At 55.5% G+C, this 18,294-nt stretch overlaps 2 protein-coding genes across 4 annotated transcripts; one reads left to right on the top strand and one right to left on the bottom strand.

Moving 5' to 3' along the window:
* Positions 1–6: 6 nt before the first annotated feature.
* Pusl1 (pseudouridine synthase like 1) lies at positions 7–2,992 on the bottom strand. 2 transcript variants are annotated; one of them, XM_057784426.1, is made up of 8 exons: positions 2,809–2,989; positions 2,613–2,670; positions 2,326–2,513; positions 2,021–2,170; positions 1,772–1,942; positions 803–857; positions 570–732; positions 7–316 (listed from the first exon to the last, which is right to left on the bottom strand). In XM_057784426.1, the coding sequence occupies exons 1-8, from the start codon at positions 2,883–2,885 to the stop codon at positions 303–305; spliced, it is 876 nt and encodes a 291-aa protein (XP_057640409.1). In that variant the 5' UTR covers positions 2,886–2,989; the 3' UTR covers positions 7–302. The 2 variants fall into 2 exon arrangements, with proteins under 2 accessions (XP_057640409.1, XP_057640408.1); XM_057784425.1 differs by having other exon boundaries at positions 2,326–2,670; positions 2,809–2,992.
* A 494-nt stretch (positions 2,993–3,486) lies between these two features.
* Positions 3,487–18,037, top strand: Acap3 (ArfGAP with coiled-coil, ankyrin repeat and PH domains 3). Of its 2 annotated transcripts, XM_057784423.1 has the most exons (24): positions 3,487–3,671; positions 7,244–7,301; positions 7,808–7,927; positions 8,125–8,178; positions 9,244–9,302; positions 9,799–9,982; positions 10,314–10,358; positions 10,444–10,539; positions 10,643–10,717; positions 11,438–11,449; positions 12,246–12,358; positions 12,448–12,499; positions 12,710–12,810; positions 12,883–12,994; positions 13,235–13,443; positions 13,532–13,601; positions 13,710–13,804; positions 13,880–14,082; positions 14,315–14,422; positions 15,405–15,503; positions 15,590–15,810; positions 16,164–16,273; positions 16,351–16,461; positions 16,555–18,037. In XM_057784423.1, the coding sequence occupies exons 1-24, from the start codon at positions 3,625–3,627 to the stop codon at positions 16,700–16,702; spliced, it is 2,502 nt and encodes an 833-aa protein (XP_057640406.1). In that variant the 5' UTR covers positions 3,487–3,624; the 3' UTR covers positions 16,703–18,037. The 2 variants fall into 2 exon arrangements, with proteins under 2 accessions (XP_057640406.1, XP_057640407.1); XM_057784424.1 differs by lacking the exon at positions 11,438–11,449.
* The last annotated feature ends 257 nt before the right edge of the window (positions 18,038–18,294 follow it).

The following is an 18,294-nucleotide window of genomic DNA, read 5'->3' as shown; positions in this document are numbered from 1 at the left end:
CCTACTCCCTTATCCCTAGAGGATGGGGCTCCCAGGAAAGCAGAAGCTACCTGGGTGCTTACAGCTGTTTCCTGCCTGGCACCCCATCATTAGTGACAAAGTGATGTCCACGGCAGAAAGACTGGGGAGGTGGGAGCTGCAGGAAGGTAGGCAGGACTACCAGAGCCCCACAGAGCTGTGGGTTAGTCTCTACTGAGTGCAGTAAACACTGAGTAAGGCTGTCGGCTAGACAGTCTGCTGTGTGGCTCTTCACCTCCACTGAGGGTACAGTCAGCTGGTTTCCACTTTGGACCTTAAAGGGCTCAGGATGTAGGACCTATAGATAGACCCTTGGTCAGAGCAGAACTCCTATAGTTGCATCCAGAGACCCCACCTGTGGACCACTCAACCCAGGCCACCACACTTTTTGGTCACTGGTCCCCAACTGAAATCCTTTCTCCCACTGCCACTAGTTTCCCCACTAGGTGCTTGGGTTCTCATCTAGTACGGTGTGTGTGTGGGGGTCTGACTGCCTCTAACCCCCCCCCCCCCGGGAGGACCCAGGTCTTTCCCATCCCATCCCCTCTTACCGAAATCATCATATAGCACTGACTTCAAGAACAAGCCACGGGCCGGGGCAACTCGAGTCTGATACTTGCCCAAGGGATCTTGACTCTCCAGAATGGCTTTCACCTGTGTAGGTGTCAGAGTCCCTTGCCCCACAGCCACCAGCACAGCCGTCATCCTCCGTACCTGCAGTAGAGAGCTGAGATGGTCACAGGTGTCTATCTGATGCACCTTGGGAGGGTCTAGTACAGCCTACCTGTCGATACAGGAAAGACTGGCTTTCAAACTCCAGCGTCCAGAACTGCAGCTTCCTAGGAACACAGAGGGCTTTGATGTCCGAGCTACAGGCCAGCCCCAGCCATCCTAGCCCACCATGTGGCCTCAGACAAGATAAAGATTGAAGTTCTGGTTTAAAGGCTCATCGATCCAGCGTGGGTTCTTGCCTAGTTGACCACCAGTTCCAGAGATCGAGTAGGTATTGCACAACTTTTCCTGGAGTCTATATAAGCCAACAACTATGTAACAGTCATTAGCCTGTGCACAGGAGACAGCAATTGCTTTGAGCTTTCCTTCATGTGGAGAGCCACAGTATGGGTGTGGAGGTAGGACAGGAACCCTGGCCAAGTCCCTCCTCCCCTGGGGGCTGGCATTAGCTTCAGTGTTCTCAAGGTCAGCAGTTGGTTCCTGGTGGGAAGTCCACTAGGCAGTGCTTGAGGCAGAGAACTTATGCACTCTGTCAAACTGGACTGAACTACTAGCTCCAACGAAACCTTTTCAATGACTGCCAAATCCATCTGCTACAGAGAACTATGGGCATGGCAGGGTCCTCAGAAAGGCAACATTCTCTACCCTGTGCTCCCCAGCCAGACAGGAAAGCTACTGGTTCATCTCTTAAGTGGCCAGCACCTTCCACCCTCTAGGCCTTATGGATGACCAGTATACCAGTTTAGCATCAGCCTGCTGTTTTTACTGTTTTTTTTTTTTTTTCAAGACAGGGTTTCTCTGTTTCTCTTTGTAGCTCTGGCTGTCTAGGAACTAGATCTGTAAATGGAGCTGGCCTCATTCAGAGATCAGCCTGCCTCTGCCTCCCAAGTGCTGGGATCAAAGGAGTGCACCACCACCACCCAGGGCATCATCCCACTTTTATGGGATTATTATGAGGTCTAATTTAACCCTGGTGGCCTCTAGAACAGCAGCAGACCATAGTGCAAAGCACTCGTCTCACCTGCTCTCCTGGGGGAGGGCAAATGGGCTGGCTGGACCAGAAGACACAGAGACTCTTCGTAGTGTGCGCACGGGATTTGTGGTTGGGCTGCCAGCAGACTGGAAAGCACTGAAATCATGTGTCCCGATGAGGTGCTGGGCAGCCTCCTGCATGGCAGCCACATCCAGGCACCTGCAGAGGCAGATAAGCATTGAGGAGGGCCCAGCCAGATGATGGTGAACCTTTTCTTCCCGTTCTTGGTTCACTCACTTCGTCTGGAGAGCCCAGCATACATTCTGCTCAAACACAGGCAGCTGATCAGGCCAGGAGCAGCCTGTGGCCAGACGGTATAGGTAGGTTCTGGAGGTGGCTGCATGGCGAGCATGGAAGTCATTGGGCACTCGGAAGGCCTTCAGTACGCTGTGGCAAACAGATTTGGCTCATCCCGGGAAATCTCCCACTCACCTCTAAGTTGCCCAGAATACAATGTCGTTCTGGACCTCAGCCTTCCTTACTGTGGGGTGTGGGTACATTAGTAAAGAACAGACCAGAACCGTACTCAATCCCCGGCTCACCGAATGTCACGGTGCTTCAGGTGGGTATTGAGGGCCTGGGTCACGACCTCCGGGGAGTAAGACGGCAGGTCTGAGCGGCGACAGATGTCCAGGTGCGCCGCGTTGCTCAGGGCATGCACTCCGGCATCAGTGCGACTGGAGATAGTAAACCTGATGGGCTCGACGGAGTTCAGTCGCTTGGCGGCCTCCTGCAGGGACAGGGTGCAGGCAGGAGTGGGTGCGGGCCGGGATTGGTTGGGGCTGTAGGCTGCTTCTCTCCCCATTGTCCCCGAGAGAAAACAGCTCACCTCCAGGAAGTTCTGCACCCCAACAGCGCGATGGTTACCCCTCACGGCCGCGACCCCACTGCGGAGAGATACAGCAGGGAGTTATCGGTAGCGTCTGCGGGAGCTGTCCCGCCTGGAGTCTCGGCCTCTAAGGGCGTCTCGCGAACCCTCCGCGAGCCCGAGTGGAGACACCCGAGGTGATGACAGGGAAACGTACTTGAAGTCCGTGCCCAAATACTGGAAGAACACGAGGTAGCGCGCGCGCACAGAACCCACAGTCCCGCAGGAACCCATGGTGGAGTAGCTGGTGGGCGGGGCGATTGCACGTGGCCCGCGGGTCCGCCCTGCCCCGCCGTAAGGCGCCTGCGCACTCACTCGGCTCACCCCGCCCAGCCTCCGGGACCGAGCAACGGAGGCGGGGCCAAGCTTAGGGAGCGGGTGCGAAGTGCCGTCCTCCGGGCCCGACGGGGCTCACTGTCCTCTTCCTCACAGGGCGCGGCGACGGGTTGTTTCAGCACGAGTGTCCTCCTTAATTTGTTCACCCCTTCACTCCCGATCTCCCCGCCACCGTCCTGTCCTCCCGGAATGTGTCTGTTTCCGCGTTCTGACCGAGCGCTCCTAAATGTTGTTTTGTAAATTCCCTGAGTTTAACCAAGACAGGGATGCCCGAAGTGAGACAACCGCGCCCTTCCCTTTCCCGCAGCCGGGCCAACCTCTCCGAATCCCAACCGCCGCGGCCGGCCCAGCTCCCTGACCCCGGTGGCTGAGGACAGAGGACGGTGACAGGCAACGGGGTGCAGCGGCGCTTTTAGCGACGCTCCCTGGAGGTGACAGCGGGTGGTGCAGGCGGCGGCGGACTTTGGCGACGCTCCCCGGCGGTGACAGGCGGGGCGGGGCAGCGGCGCGCCGGCCTCATTCCGAGGCGGGCGGGCGGGCGCGGAGCGCTGCGCGGGCGCGACGGACCGTCCACCGGCCGGGGATGCCGCTCGACGCGTCGTGGTCCTCGGTTCAGTGAGCGCCGCTCGCCGCAGCCATGACGGTAGAGTTCGAGGAATGCATCAAGGACTCGCCGCGCTTTAGGTGTGCTGTGGGCCTGGGATAGGGCACCGTCAGGGATGGGGAGCCGCCTTTGTGCCGGGGGCGGGGAAGGGATGCCCAGCATCGTGACCGCTCCGAGTCCACCTGGACGGAGCAGAAGACCTGGCCTGGATAAACCGGCCGGAGCCGGAGTCGCGGTCCCCAAGCCGCGCAGCTCCGCCTCCGGCCTCGGGGGACCGGAACAAAAGACGCCCCTGTCTGTGCTGATCACCTCCCGCGCGGGGGGTGAGTGCTCGGACTGCCTTGGGCAGCCGTGTACCGCCGGGCATTTGCGTTCAGTGCCACCTCTAGAACTGTCCACTCTCCTTTGTGTTTGTGCTTTCGTATGTCACTAGTACTGAGCTCCCCGTGGACCCTGTAGTCCAGTTCTGGCTAGGATTGTCTAGCGCCCTGCTTCGCCTGTCCCTGGTTTCTGTCTTGGCCCATATGTCCAGAGCAGTGTATGGGTGCAGCCAGCTGGGGCAATCAGAGCCTGAGATGGACACCCTGGTGAAAGTGAAGGGTGGTATGAGTGACCCGGGCTCCTTGAGGGGTGGGGGTTGTGGGGACGAGGAAGTCAGGTTTAGGTGGGAGGGTATGGACCTTGTTCACTTATGAGTTTGTTTCTTTTATTGTTCCTGGACATACAGTCGTGCACGTCTGTGTGAACCACATGGCCACACAGATATACATCTGTTTCATTGGCTGACATTTGGCAAACAGTAATGGAGTACCTCCTGTGTGTCATTTGAAATTGCATACCTTCATGAGGTCCCCTACCTCTCTGTGTGTGCATATACACAGGGGAACATGTTCTGCCACTCTGTCCCTCCTTTGAGAAGGTGCCAGACCATGCACATGAATGTGTAGGTTGCTGCAACACGGGGTTGGTGCACTTGATGCATGCACATAGCCTGGTGAGGGTGCACACATGTATGTGTATGTACCACCTCTCTGTGGATTCACGAACCATGTTTGCCATGCTACTAGACACGTGTTACTGTATGCAGGTGTGTGTTTTAACATGGGTGCACATGCCCATGCACATGTGTTCACCGTGTCCATGGAACACACATGTCTGTGTACCCAGTGCTACTACATGCGTGCATGCATGCATATTTACGTATAATTTGTACAGGCAGTTCAGCTCTTTTCAAAACCACCGTGCAAGAGGGTCAACAAGAAACACCTCAGGAGCCTTGGCACATTAGTTAGCCGAGTGTCCACTGACTGTAGGCAGGGAACTTGAGGCAATCTTCATCTCTGTGTTCCTATTTTCTATCGCTGAATGATTGAGTGACTCAGATACCCCACAATTTTGTATCCAGGCCTGTTAGGAAACATGGCCAAGGCCTCAGTGTTAGGCACTTGGCCTTGCTCTGGCTCCACTCTGCCCTGTGGAGCGGTTTGGGCCTTAGCAGAAATCCATTCACTTCTGGGCCTTCTCTGCTATAGCCAGCCAGTTGGACTTGTGGGCTGCAGTAGGTGTGTCAGCTGGCTAGGCTTAACATCGCTTCTTTTGGTGCATGTGTAGGGGGTGTTGTGGGAGATGACTTTCTGGACTTTGGTTCTGGTGCCATGGAAACCTGGCTCGGTGGTTTTGGGTGGGCTGTGATTTGATGGGTTTGAAGAGTACCTTGTCTACTCTAAGGTGTTACTGAGGTTATAACTTGATCTTTCTAGCCAAGAACCTTTAGGCAGGGCAGGGTGGGCCTGGCAGAAGGATGTGGAAGTGAGGTGAAGCCTAGACCCTAACCTGGAAATGGTGGGAATTTTGTTTTGGGGCTCTTAGCCTAGGTAAGGACTTATGACAGCAGCCTTAGGAATGTCTCATAGTCCCTGAAGCTGTGGGTGGGGGTGCAGGGGAGCCCCGGAAGAGAAGCCGCCCAGCCTTGGTTGCAAGCCCTGCCCTGGGTGGGGCTTCAAGCGCTGAGTCATGGCTTTGGTGAGGGGGCTCCTCCCCAACCTCCAAGCTGCTGAGGAAGTCCCTGGCTGGCCAGACAGGCATAGGGCAGGAGGAGGATGCCTCAGGTCCTTGGCTGAGGAAGGGAGTGGTGAGAGACTCCTAGGACAGAGTGCTGGCTCCCTGAGCCTCTGCTAAGTGCCCACCATGTTCCCACGTCCCTGGGAGTACATATGTCAGCTCCTGGTGCAGCTCCTCCCAGTTCCTGGCTCCCTGGCCAGCTGCAATTCTCCATGCAGCTGTCTGGGCTGTCGGGCCTGCTTGGGGATGTCCTGAATTGTGCTCTCCTATGCAGATAGTTACATCTGTGTTCTGGGAACTTCTGACTCCCATAGTGGCCAGCCTCCTGTAGTGGCCTGTGTTAGGCTCATAGCTAAAGGGCATTTCCCCTAGGCAGGGCAGGCCGTGGGGTATCCTTTGGAGGCATGCTGCCAATAATTTAATCAGCTGCTGCAGCTCTATTCTTGCCTCTTCTCTGCTTTAGGGTTCATGGTGCCTTGTCCCCCAAGAAGGGATGAGGCTGATGGCCAGACCCTTTGAGGGTCCTAATTGAGGCCACACTGAATTATGTCCTGTGTGTTTCTCAAGCCCTTTACTCAGGAGAAACCCTAGAACAGATCTTTCTCCTTACCCTTCTAGAGTGTAGGGTAGAAAGGGGTAAGGAACTGCAAAACTATATGGCTATATATCCCTCTGGTACCCCACCCCAAGTCAGTGGTCTATCTAAACCCTTGGCCTATTTTGTTCCCACACAGGCCAGAAGGGCGTAGCTCACCAGCTGAGCTGATTGTTTGAGGTGGGGACTGCTGGGAGCCTGCCCTTATTTCCTTATTTCCTGTTCCCAAGTTGGAGTTTGGGGGGGGGGGGCGGTCACGTGCCTGGTCCATCTGTCTTTGGCTTCCGGGATTCTCCCTGGCTTCTCCTGGTGATGTCACCATTAACTCCTCCCTCCCCAGGGCATCTTCTTTATCAGGCTGGATTGGTGGGAATGGGTTCTAAAGAGAACTGACCCACCTCTCCTGCTGGCTGAACTGAGCTAGCAGGAGTCTTGAGGTTGAGGGAGATGGAAGGCCTGTCCCTCGCTGGTTTGAGGCGTTGTCCCTTAGCTGTTGGTTCAGAACCAGCCTTCCTTAGTGTCATTTAGCTGCAGGCCAAAGTGGCCTGGAGTTGGGCCAAAGAAGTGAGGGGACAGACTCTTTCCAGTTGAGGAGGGACTGGCTATCCAAGTGGTATCCAAGTTCAACTCTGAGCCCCTCAGAGAGGACTGTCATGGGCACCAACATCACAGCTATTCTTGCTTACTATAGGGTGTGTGTGTGTGTGTGTGTGTGTGTGTGAGAGAGAGAGAGAGAGAGAGAGAGAGAGAGAGAGAGAGAGAGAGAGAGAGAGAGGCATGATAGCCCATCTGATATGGCTAGGTGGCTTCAGCCTGTCTGGTGGACTCTGGGTAGCTCCAAAGTATTGGACCTGGATCCCAGTTCTGTCCATCAGGCAGGGTGCTTGCCCCTCTCAGTCTCAGTTTCCTGGAGCCCCCTTCTGGCAGCAAAGCCCCTGGGGAGACGCAACAGGAGATGAAACTCCAGTTGCCCTAACTGCCCAATTCTTGTTGTAGGGCAACCATTGATGAGGTAGAAACTGATGTGGTTGAGATTGAAGCTAAACTGGACAAGGTAAGAGACAGACCTGGTGCTCCATAAAGGGCTCAGCTCAGTCTATATATCTGCCTCTGTCGGAGATGCCTATTGGTTGGGATATGGCTGCTCTCCTTACTGTGCCTAGTGTGACTGGGGTAGGGGCCAAGGATAAGGAAGGGAAGGGGAAAAGGATCAAGCGTCACAGCCAGGGAGAAGGGGCTATGTGCTGCCTGTCCCTCTGACCCTGTGGGGCCATACTCCAGCCCTGTATGCTCTGCTTGAGGTTTCTCTGTCCTGCCAGCCCTTCAGTCCAGAGCTGAGGCTCAGCTGGCACTCGCCTCTCCTTCCAGGTGATCTATAGTCCATCCCTAGTCCTGAACTGAAGCGGGGCAGCTATGTCTGGATGCTAATGGGCCTGAACTGAATTTTGGCTGCCCATGGCTGGAAGTATATCCTATATGGCCTGGCCTTGTGGCCAATCTGAGTGACCAGCTTAGAGAAACTGTCAAGCCCTCATTCTGCCCACTCTGTCCCACTTGCAGCTGGTCAAGTTGTGCAGCGGCATGATCGAAGCTGGCAAGGCGTATGTTACCACCAACAGGCTCTTCGTGAGTGGCGTCCGAGACCTGTCCCTGCAGTGCCAGGGTGACACCGTCATTTCGGTGAGGGGCTAAGGTGGGGCTGGGGGAGGGGAGGAAGCCCCCCAAAGGGTGTCTGCATTCTGCTTCGGTACACCTAACCCTAACCCGTGGGCAGGGAGGAGTCTTTATGGACTTGAAGGAGATGCTACATATACGGCCTAGTATGGCCTCAGCCCCACTGCTCACCTCACTGTGGTCTTCCCCATGCTTTTCTTCAGGAATGCCTGCAGAGGTTTGGAGACAGCCTGCAGGAAATGGTCAACTATCACACGGTGAGCTCCAAGGGGCAGGTGGGGTCTCTGCTTCCATCTGAGTTCACACCTCACTTCTTCTCCTGAAGACCCTACCTAGACCAGAACAAAGCTGACTGGCTCTCAGGGAGTTGAACTGGTGGCCCTGAGTGAGAAAGGCTATGTTCCGCTCCTTTAATCTAAGGAAATCGTAGCCACTCCAAGTCTATGAGTCACTGCAATGTGAGGGATATTTCCAGAGGAATTGCCCTGTCTTTGGCTGTGGCTAGACTAAATCCTGGGGCAGAGGAGGCAGCACACAGCTCAAACCTGAGGGCAGCAGTGTCTTGAGGTGAGGAAACCTTGGAAGTTTCTTCTCTCTCTAAAGTTGGGCAGAGCTTACCCCTGGCCCTGGGCCAACTTATTTCTGGGTGACAGCCTTCCTGCCTTCCAGGCAGGGCTTGGTAGACTCCTAAAGCCCCAGTACTGATGTGAATAGACACAAAGAACAGGCCAAGTCTCAGTGGAGTCGGGGTAAACCATGGCCTGGGGAGTCAGAGTCCCAGACTAAACAGGGGTTCCTACTTGGCCACACCAGGGAAAGCTCAGACATAAACCAGCTTGGGATGGCTCATCCTTGCAGCTGCTAGTCTGTCTGTCTACCCCTGGCTTGGCTCATCCCTCCTCCCTGTGGGTCAGGGGTATGTACGGAGGGTTCCCAGCAGTCAGCTACCACCTTCCCCAGGCCAGGACCTACTGTAACTCTCTGCTCTGACTGAGTCCTTCTTGCTGATAGCAGTGGGCCTCAAGTAGCCCATGCAGATGGTGAGGGTGGAGTTTAGAGGCCTGCCTGCCATCATATTGACCTCCAGACTGGCAAAGAGCCAGGTGGGAAGATGAGCAGGTGGCTACAGCTGTTACCCCTGGCTCCCAAGAGGCCCCCCTGGTACATGACAAGCTCCGTAGCTAGTGTCCTTTGTAGAGGGCGCTGGGGCCCAGAAAGAGATGGGCAGGGATCCCAGTTCTCACCTGGTAGGGGACTGGACTTTGTCTTTGTCCTGTCAGTCAACAGTGACCCTAATAACCTCCACCCTGCCTCCATCCCAGATCCTGTTTGACCAGGCCCAGAGGTCGGTGCGGCAGCAGCTCCACAACTTTGTCAAAGAGTGAGTGACCAGAGCCACCAGCCAAGCCCCTAGCCCTATAGCCAAGTGCCATGGTGGATGCTGAATTCCATATTCCATCTTCCGGATAAGAAGGGCAGCAGGTCCTTGGCCGAGGCTTCAGGCTGTGAGAGGGCTTTGCCCTCTTACAGGAGGTTCAACCTACAGGGGCAAAGGCTAGGAGATGGGGCAGACGGGGCAGGGTGGAGGAAGCAGTTTATCCTCATGCCCTAGGCTGACATTTGCCACATGGGTCTGGAGGCGGTGATAAGCTTGGGGTCTAGGCTGTGTCAGGCTGTAGAGTAAACTTGTGAAGGTTTGGAGGTCCTAGGTCGGAGAAGAGGGAGGAAAAAGTAAGATAGATAGAGTCCCGGATAGGGAGTTAAGAAAAAAGATCCTTCTCAGGCGCCAGTGGGGGTCCCAGGATATCTGAAACTTACTGTGCACTCACTCTGGTTCTGACCTCTGATTCTTGGCACCCGCATCGGCTGGCACCTAGGGATGTGCGCAAGTTCAAAGAGACAAAGAAGCAGTTTGACAAAGTGCGGGAGGACATGGAGTTGTCCTTGGTGAGGAATGCCCAAGCCCCAAGGCACCGGCCCCATGAAGTAGAGGAGGCCACAGGTGCCCTCACTCTCACCCGGAAGTGCTTCCGCCACTTGGCGCTGGACTACGTGCTCCAGGTTAGCTGTGGGGCAAAGGAGGTGTATCTTCTTCCATGGGTAGGGATGATATCCTGCAAAGGTCTGGAGGCAGGGTAAGCAGTAGGGGGTGGATGCCTTGACCTTAAACAGGAAGCCTCTAGGGATATGAGCAAGGATGATGATTCTTGGTTTCATCTAGATGCGACCACATATTCAGACAAGGGGAAAGACTGGACCCAGGGGAGGATGGAGCTAATAACATACAGAGACCTAAAAACTACCTGGGGGTCTTAGAACTATAAGCAGTCCATATAGATGACCATGGGCTTCTGGGCTCTGACACCTCGTCTGTTTGTTCTTCCTCTGGCAGATCAACGTCCTCCAGGCCAAGAAGAAGTTTGAGATCTTAGATTCTGTGAGTGCTTGTATGGGGAGGTACCCATGGGCACGGTTTGAACGATGGGATCTGGGCCTCACTTGGGCTCTGCTCTCACCCACAGATGCTGTCTTTTATGCATGCCCAGTACAGTTTCTTCCAGCAGGGATACAGTCTTCTCCACCAGCTGGACCCCTACATGAAGAAGCTGGCAGCCGAGGTGAGCCTACAGGAGTGACTCGGGGCCTGAGCTTTCGGGGGGGGGCTCCTGGTTCAGGTCTTGGGAAGGGGTCTACTGCCTTCCTGTGATGCCCTCCCCATAGCTGGACCAGCTTGTGATTGACTCTGCCGTGGAGAAGCGTGAGATGGAACGCAAGCATGCTGCCATTCAGCAACGGGTGAGGCCCTGCACCCCCTGTCTCCCTGAACAGGCAGGGATGTCAGTCAAGGACTTACTCCCTCGTCATCACTCCACAGCTCTGACCTGGGTCTCCAGTAGATACATCCACCAACTCCACCCCTCTTCCCAAGACTGTCCATTTATTACCCAGTAGGCCTTGCAACAATTGCTGTCTTAGTCTGCAGCAGAGGGAGGGGCGCCGTCTTTAAGCTGGAGAAAGCCCAGCTTACCCAGACTGACCAGCACCTCCCTACAAAGCTGTATGCTGCAAGCTGACTCTCTGATAGAGTGAGCCTAATATATGTACGGAAGGGCCAGAGCCGGAACCTGGAACTTCACTCCTTAGAACAGTGGTTCTCAACCTTCCTCATGTTTGTGGCTGACTCTCAACCACAAAGTTATTTTGTTGCTACTTCGTAACTGTAACTTTGCTACTGTTGTAAAGTGTAATGTAAATACCTGATAAGCAGGATATACAAAGGGGTAATGACCCACAGATTGAGAACCACTGCCTTAGAGGCTGTGGGTACCCCTTCTGGAGCCTTTGCTCAACTGCTGGACAGTGGTCCCATCCATCATCCTCCCCCTCTCCCTCCCCCTGGGGCAGAGATTGGCTGCAGGTGGGATAAAAGAGCCTGGCAGTGTTGGGGAGCAGCGCCATCATTCACTGGATCTCCCTTTTTCTTCTCTTTTCCCCTCCCTCCTGCTTGGGCCTCAGACACTGCTGCAGGTAAGAGAGTTGCACTCTGGGATAGACTCATGGAGCTATTCAGATGCTCTCTTTCTGGGATCTTTTAACACTGAGTACACCTCCCCATCTCAGCGCTCCTGCTTCCCTTTGGGAGGAGCCTGTAGGCCAGTTAGTTGGTGGCACCAGCAAGATGAATCTGGTCAGTCCCCCTACAGGAGTGGTGGCAGTGTGTCTTCCTTCCCCTGCTCAAGCCGAGAGCAGGTGGTAAGGCCTTCTTCCCTCTACTGGCCTGTCCTGGCAGACAGCAGGACACACAGACACCCAAGGCTCTCTACTGGCTTGGCCTGTCAGACAGCAGGACACACAGGACACCCAAGGCTCTCTGCTGGCCTGGCCTGTCAGACGACAGGACACACAGGACACCCAAGGCTGTCTGCTGGCCTGGCCTGGCAGACAGCAGGACACACAGGACACCCAAGGCTCTCTGGCTTCTGAATGGAGCTCTGTCAGGCAGCTGGAGAAGGCCCAACTGGCTAAGTGCATGAAACACTCAGGATGGGGTGGGGGGTAGACAGGGAGTGCAGTTTCCTTCCTGATCATAGCCTGCTTGTTTCTGCAAGCCTAGTCGTGGGGGCCGGAGTACTCGGGACCAGCTGTGAACACAAGGGATCTTCCCATAGGGTCTTTAGACAAAGGGCCTTGCTTGGTCAGGAAATTGTGGCAGGCAGAGGTTCCCCGAGCATGTGCCTCACCTTAGCTTTAGTTTGGGGGACGCCTGAGAGGGGATGGGACCCTTCAAGGATGGGCACTGCCCAAGGGCCAGCTCTACCCTTAGGACTTTTCCTACGATGAGCCAAAAGTGGAGTTTGATGTGGATGCACCAAGTGGCGTGGTAATGGAGGGCTACCTCTTTAAGAGAGCCAGCAATGCCTTCAAGACGTGGAACCGGTAAGGACCCCCCTCAGGCAGGGCTGAGGACGGAGTAGCCATGGCGCTAGCTCTGCCTAACTGCTTGTCTCCCCTTTTTCCTCACCTAGACGATGGTTCTCCATTCAGAACAGCCAGCTGGTCTACCAGAAGAAACTCAAGGTGTGCTGGGGGACAGGGTCACCCTCGGCCAGACTCCTTCCCATCTAGACTATGGGTTGGGCTCCTTAGTGGATGTTGGCACAGGGCTGAGGACCCAGACAGGCACCAAAGTGCAAAAGGTCATGGGAGCAGGGAGTTCGAAACACACTGCTTGAGTCTAAGATAAAGGAGAAGGTGGACATGAGAGTGGTAAGCTTGTACCGCCGACAGGATGCGCTGACTGTGGTGGTTGACGACCTGCGTCTGTGCTCCGTGAAGCCGTGTGAGGACATTGAGCGGAGGTTCTGCTTTGAAGTTGTGTCACCTACCAAGTGAGGAGGCCCAGTCCCGGGAAGGGTCAGGGAAAGCCCTGCTTACCCAGGCTGACCAGCTCCTCCCTGTAGGAGCTGTATGCTACAGGCTGACTCTGAGAAGCTGAGACAGGCTTGGGTTCAAGCTGTGCAGGCCAGCATTGCCTCTGCCTACCGGGAAAGTCCAGACAGCTGCTATAGTGAGGTGCGCTGCTTCTCTCCTCTCACCTGTGCCTATCTGTGTGTCCCCAGAGCAGTCCTGTAGGCTATGTTCATGCCTGTGCAGCTAGTGTGTGCATGTGTGCATGTGCAGCGTTTGCACGTGTACACGCATGCAGAATTGTTTGAGGGGCCCCAGTCTATGCTGACTCTTCTTGACTGGGTTCTTCTGGAGAGTTGAGACAAGCTCCTGAAGGGCTGAGTGGCTCCTCCCACCATTTACCAGAGGTTGGACCGCACAGCATCACCGTCAACAAGCAGCATTGATTCCACCACGGACTCTCGGGAACGTGGAGTCAAAGGCGAGAGCGTGCTGCAGCGTGTTCAGAGTGTGGCTGGCAACAGCCAGTGTGGCGACTGTGGCCAGCCAGACCCTCGCTGGGCCAGCATCAACCTGGGTGTGCTGCTCTGTATTGAGTGCTCCGGCATCCACAGGTAGTCCTTCTCCACTCTGACTAGACAGGGCTGGCTAAGGTTCTGGATAGAGTCATGCCTCTGGCCATCTCTATCCCTTTCTTTCCAGGAGTTTGGGTGTTCACTGCTCTAAGGTACGGTCCCTGACACTGGATTCCTGGGAGCCAGAGCTGCTAAAGGTATGTGAAAGGGCTCCTGAAGACGAAGCCCACTGGAGCCCCAGAGAGGCAGGGGTGGGATCTAGGTCTTTGAACTTGGACTAACATCCACTACACTGCACCCCACAGCTGATGTGTGAGCTTGGAAATAGTACCATGAACCAGATCTATGAGGCCCAGTGTGAGGGCCCAGGCATTAGAAAACCCACAGCAAGCAGTTCCAGGTAAGGTGGGGACAGCCAGCTCGGCCATGGGAGCCTCAGCCTATGGATGCTGTCTCATGTTCACCTCTGGTCCAGACAGGACAAAGAGGCATGGATTAAGGACAAATATGTTGAAAAGAAGTTTCTGAGGAAGCTGACCTCTGCACCAACCCGAGAGGCCCCAAGACGCTGGAGGGCACAGAAGTGCCAGCGCCCGCAAAGCTCCCCCCACGCCCCTACTACCCGCCGCAAGGTCCGGCTTGAGCCTGTCCTGCCCTCCATCGCTGCTTTGTCCTCAGGTGGGAGGGCTGCCAGCAGCTGCACCTGAGCTCGTGTACTTGGGCAGGTTTGGGAACAGGCTCCATGCAGCCCTGGGAGGAGCCACCAACCCTCTGTTACAGTGGGGTTGGGTAGGCTGGAGGCAGGGCTTTATAGGAGCACCTCAGAGCTCCGACTGACTCTAAATAACCCGAGGCCTTCCCATCCCAGGTCTCGGTTTATCCATCTGAACATGTGCCTTGTTTCCTGCAGCTGGCACTGTGGAGCGCAAGTTCCGCCGAGACTCCCTCTTCTGCCCAGATGAGCTGGACTCCCTCTTCTCCTACTTTGATGCAGGGGCTGCTGGGGCTGGTCCACGCAGTGAGTGCTGGGACAGATTCCCTTCCCATGCTCTCTGTGTCCCTCAAGAGCCACACCCCAGTTTGAGGCTCCTCTGGAGTGTGGACAATGTAGATGATACCTGCTTAAGAACCTGAAGAAGATACTGGGACAGGGTGGTGATGCCACAGAAGGGTTAAGACTGGAAAAATACCCAAAGGGTCTAGGGAGCAGTTCTCAATCTGTGGGTCTTGACCCCTTTTGGGGCTTGCATATCAGATATTCTGCATATAAGATATTTACATTATGATGCATAACAGTAGCAAAATTACAATTATGAAATAGCAACAAGATAATTTTATGGTTGGGGATCCCTACAATATGAGGAATTGTATTAAAGGGTTACAGCATTAGGAAGGTTGAGAACCATTGGGCTGGAGTTATCTTGACCACCAACCTAGGCCTGAGAACACAACTGTCAAGAGTACCATGTGGAAGCCAGGAATGATGGTTTATACCTATAACCCCAGCATGCACAGGCAGAGGCAAGAGGATTGTAATGCGTTCAAGGTCATCCTATGCCACATAGTGAGTTCAAGGTCAGCCTGGGTACGTTTGTAAGACTCAGGAAAAATCGTATGAAGTGTGGGGTGTATGCACACAGATGCATATGTAGGCCCTGCACGAATGAGATTGGATGATGACAGCAGATGGCGCTGCAGTACTGGCCGTAAGCCAGGCTGCCCGGTCTGTGAATTCAGGGTGAAGACCTTAAAGCCTAGAGGGCTGGGAGGGGGCACTTGGGGTTGTACTGGACATAGAGGGCTCCCCCTGATCCTCTGAGATATTGTATGGTTTCCTTTTCTTTCCTTTCAGCCTGGGCAATATCCCCTGGTGTTCCCTAGTAAGGGCTAGTCCTGCTCCTGAAGGGGAGAATCCACTGAAGGGTGGGTTAGGCTCCAGCTTTCTTCCAGTGTTCTGGGACCCCCCCAGTGCTAAAGATTCCCTTCCTGTGGTCCTGCAGGTCTAAGCAGTGACAGTGGTCTCGGAGGCAGCTCTGATGGCAGTTCAGATGTCCTGGCCTTCGGCACAGGTTCTGTGGTGGACAGTGTCACCGAGGAAGGTAAGTGTGTGTCTCCCTGCCTCCACGTAGCCCGTCATCCTAGCACCTTTGAGGGTCTCGGCTCCCTATCCTGTACCCTCCCGCAGAGGGTGCCGAGTCCGAGGAGTCCAACAGTGAGGCAGATGGAGACTCGGAGGCCTGGAGCCTGGCAGATGTGCGGGAACTGCACCCTGGGCTACTGGCACACCAAGCAGCACGGACTCGCGATCTCCCTGCACTGGCTGCAGCACTGGCCCACGGAGCTGAAGTTAACTGGGCTGATGCAGCAGATGAGGGCAAGACGCCACTGGTACAGGCTGTGTTAGGGGTGAGCACAGGCGGGCATCTACACACAAGACTGCATGCCTACACAAGACGCCACTGGTACAGGCTGTGTTAGGGGTGAGCACAGGCGGGCGTCTACACACAAGACTGCATGCCTACACAAGACGCCACTGGTACAGGCTATGTTAGGGGTGAGCACAGGCGGGCGTCTACACACAAGACTGCATGCCTACACAAGACGCCACTGGTACAGGCTGTGTTAGGGGTGAGCACAGGCGGGCATCTACACACAAGACTACATGCCTACATGTGCATTCTGTTGTTCTAGAGACAGGCTTGGTCCTGTTTTGGGGGTGCTCATGGCAGGAGGTCAATGTGATTTCCCTGGATCCCTAGGGTTCCTTGATTGTCTGCGAGTTCCTTCTACAAAATGGGGCTGATGTGAACCAAAGAGACAGCCTTGGCCGGGCACCTTTGCACCATGCTACACTCTTGGGCCGCACTGGGTGAGTTCCATGGTCTCTCTCGTGCTACCAGTATCCCCTCGCCTTGGGGCCTTCTCAATAAGCTCCTCTACCCTCAGCCAGGTCTGTCTATTCCTGAAGCGGGGGGCTGACCAGCATGCCCTGGACCAGGAGCAGCAGGATCCGCTGACCATCGCAATTCAAGCGGCGAACGCTGACATTGTCACACTGTGAGTCGGGCAGGGTCCTGGGGATGTAGTCACTGTCAAAGGGACACAGACTACGTGGGGACAGAGTCACCTCACACTGTTCCCCATCCCCAGACTCCGCCTGGCCCGCATGGCTGAGGAGATGAGAGAAGCTGAGGCGGCCCCTGGCCAGCCAGGCCCCCTGCCAGGAAGCAGTCCTACCGAGCTGCAGTACCGCAGGTGCATCCAGGAGTTCATTGGCCTCCACTTGGAGGAAAGCTAGGGCCTGGCAGGCCGGGCAGCTGAGGAACCCCTACCTTGACCCCAGCCTACCCGGCCCAGAAGTCCTGCATGTCCCTGAAGACCCTAGCCCCTCATCTAGCCACAGCCCTGCCTGTGACAACTGTGGGCCCATCCCTACAGCCCAGTACCTTGGCATTTCTGGAGTCCCCACTTTCCTGCTCGTCCCTCCTTCTGGCTACTTTAATGCTCAGCCAGAGGACAGGGACCCAAGCACTGAATTTTTTGAAGCCCCACTTTTGGGGGATGGGGTGCTGCATCATCTGTTGCCCCTCATCTCACCTGGGGAACCTCTGTCTTCAGGTGGTCCTTTCTTCAGGGGTCTGGGCTGTCCATGGGACAAACCACTCTTGAGGTCCATGTCACCTTATACCCCTCTGCCCTCAGGGCCTATTTCACCTTGTGCCCCTATGTTTACTGCCCCAGAACACTGACCTGCTAGCTAGGTCCTTCCTACATACCCCCAGAGCCCTCCCTCCAGCCTGGGGCTGGTGGCTGGCCACCAGTACCTTCCCTGGCAGGAGTTGGCAGCCCACCCAGGGAATCAACCTGAGTACCTCGCTCAGTGACCCCAGCATCCAGGTTGGGCTTTGATGGTGCTGGGAGGTGGAACTTTGGCCCAGGCCTTCCACCCAGGCTGGACGCAGGCGTCCCAAGACCACGTGGCTGGCCACTTGGGTCCTGGTGCCTGAGGGCCTAACTCCATCCCTGCCTTCTCCAGAGGCACTGTCTGGTTTACCTGGGCCAGAGCCCACGCCTAACTAAAGCAACTGGCACTTTCCACCGTGTGCCCAATGTCCTTTGTTACTGACTGAGAGGATTTTCTACAGCGACCTCATTCTGACTTTGTCTGCGTCTTTTTTTCTGTGGACTCTCAAGGACCATCCTGATCCCAGCTCTTCCTGTGGCTGGAGAGGCCCACATAGATGTCCCCTGCCCTGCCCCCAAGCTTCAGTCCTTGGGCTGGGCCTCTGATAGGTCCAGTGGTCCCTTCTTTGGGGGGGGGGGCACCAATGCCTTCAATTTCCTTTTCTCTGGAGGAGTTCCAGGATAGAGGCTGGGCCCCTCTGCATACTATGGAGCCCTTGGCTAGGTCACTATGCAAATACTGCCCTGGGAGCATCCATGGGCAGTAAGGTAGGCACTGGATCAGGGCCTCTGACTCCCTTGCTTGATGGCTGCGGCCCTAAAGAGCAGAATCGGCTTCTTCCTCCTGCTTGAGCTCTGCCCACCACTTACCCTGCCACCTCCGGGCTGGCAGGATCCCACTTCCTTCCTGCTCTGATCACTCTCACTTAATAAACCTCTGCCGCTTGCATCCACTGCCTGCTCGTTGCTGTATCAAGCCTTGCTTGGCTCTTTCTCAGCTGAAGGTTTGTCTGGGAGCAGCCTGAGGTGGAGTCCCAATGTTGTCCCTTCCCAAGAGGATATAACCCAGCCACCAGGGGCCTGGTGCTTTGGGAAAACTGACACCTGAAATCCTTAGCCCCTGTTCCCTGGCCTCTCCTCTCTGTTCTTCTCTGAATTAGACTGTATCCCTTGACAGGAATAAGAATGACCACAGTGGAGCCAGGC

The sequence above is a fragment of the Chionomys nivalis genome, chromosome 11 (genome assembly GCF_950005125.1).
Source record: "Chionomys nivalis chromosome 11, mChiNiv1.1, whole genome shotgun sequence".
NCBI lineage: Eukaryota > Metazoa > Chordata > Mammalia > Rodentia > Cricetidae > Chionomys > Chionomys nivalis.
The sequence above is the reverse complement of the archived record's forward strand: the minus strand, read 5'-3'. Positions and strand labels throughout refer to the sequence as shown.

Excerpts from the sequence above, each read along its gene's own strand:
- Pusl1 (XM_057784425.1), bottom strand. The coding sequence starts at position 2,885 with ATGGGTTCCTGCGGGACTGTGGGTTCTGTGCGCGCGCGCTACCTCGTG. Across the intron at positions 1,943-2,020 it reads TGCTGGGCTCTCCAGACGAA|GTGCCTGGATGTGGCTGCCA; the intron begins GTGAGTGAACCA and ends CTGCCTCTGCAG. Across the intron at positions 858-1,771 it reads GCCCTCCCCCAGGAGAGCAG|GAAGCTGCAGTTCTGGACGC; the intron begins GTGAGACGAGTG and ends CTGTGTTCCTAG.
- Acap3 (XM_057784423.1), top strand. The coding sequence starts at position 3,625 with ATGACGGTAGAGTTCGAGGAATGCATCAAGGACTCGCCGCGCTTTAG. Across the intron at positions 12,359-12,447 it reads GCCTTCAAGACGTGGAACCG|ACGATGGTTCTCCATTCAGA; the intron begins GTAAGGACCCCC and ends TTCCTCACCTAG. Across the intron at positions 12,995-13,234 it reads CAGACAGCTGCTATAGTGAG|AGGTTGGACCGCACAGCATC; the intron begins GTGCGCTGCTTC and ends ACCATTTACCAG.